General features: G+C 30.6%; 1 protein-coding gene across 1 annotated transcript in view; it reads left to right on the top strand.

Annotated features, from left to right (window-relative positions):
* LOC119587136 (exocyst complex component 1-like) overlaps nt 1–995 on the top strand; it is a gene marked incomplete in the record, with an annotated part of 13,832 nt that overhangs the window by 11,990 nt on the left and 847 nt on the right. Inside the window, 1 exon segment of the mRNA XM_037935888.1 lies at nt 638–995. Within this exon segment, the coding sequence (XP_037791816.1) occupies nt 638–790 (153 nt within the window).

Genomic DNA, 995 nt, shown 5'->3' with positions numbered 1-995 from the left:
TAGAAGAATGCTTTGCAAAGAATTCTGAATTGTTTATCATAGTTACTTCCACTGTGTTTCTGAATTTAGAAGAATGCTTACAGCCAGGAATGTTGCAAGACCTATTTGAAAATATTCATTAGTACCCCTAATCAGTCACTACTAGTCAGTTTAACTAAAATGAGCAAATTTTCATATGTTGTACAGCTAGTCCTGAATCTCTTGAGATGTTTTTCCTTTCACCAGTTGCCAAATTTTTGCTGCATTAACTTGAAATATTTATTTTATACAGTTCTCTGAAGTCAAGACCAAAAACTTTTTAATATAGTATCACAATATAATCTCTTTTTAAAATGTAAAAATATGTTTGATCTAATATATATTTTTTTATCTTAGCCAGTACAGTAAAGTAAAAGAATATGATAAAAAAAGACAGATACAGGAGGAAGTAAATAACAGAATAATATATGTATTGAAGAGAGCTTGAATTTTTATATTACCATACTCCTAATCAAAATTATATAGACAATATTGATAGTGTTATTTATTCCCATTTCATTATTCTTCTATTCATGGTTATAAATGGCACAAATAATAAATTTTCAGCATGTAATGTTGTGCCACTATAGATAACATACTCTTTCAACGTCTCCACCAGGTTGTATGGAGGGCGATGCAGGAGGAATTCATCCGGCAGTATAAGCTGATTGAGGACCTCATCCACCGCTGTTATCCTGGAGCGATGATTAATCTAGAGTTCTCGATTGATGACATTCTCAACTATTTTTCAGATATTGCACAGTCCCACTAAGTGCTCATGGGCTGTCTATTATAAATATTCTGCTTCTGATCTGTAGAACATCCCTGCAATAGGGAAATATTATTTGTTAGAAGACTGTGATAACTTTACTGGCTTTCTGAGAATTATTCTTATTGTGTTTGAAATTGTTAATTGTGTATTATGTTTTTTAAAATTATTTTATTAACTAATGAAAAAAAAATTATTGAAGGTAGTC

Source organism: Penaeus monodon, chromosome 22 (genome assembly GCF_015228065.2).
Source record: "Penaeus monodon isolate SGIC_2016 chromosome 22, NSTDA_Pmon_1, whole genome shotgun sequence".
NCBI classification, from domain to species: Eukaryota; Metazoa; Arthropoda; class Malacostraca; order Decapoda; family Penaeidae; genus Penaeus; species Penaeus monodon.
The sequence above is the reverse complement of the archived record's forward strand: the minus strand, read 5'-3'. Positions and strand labels throughout refer to the sequence as shown.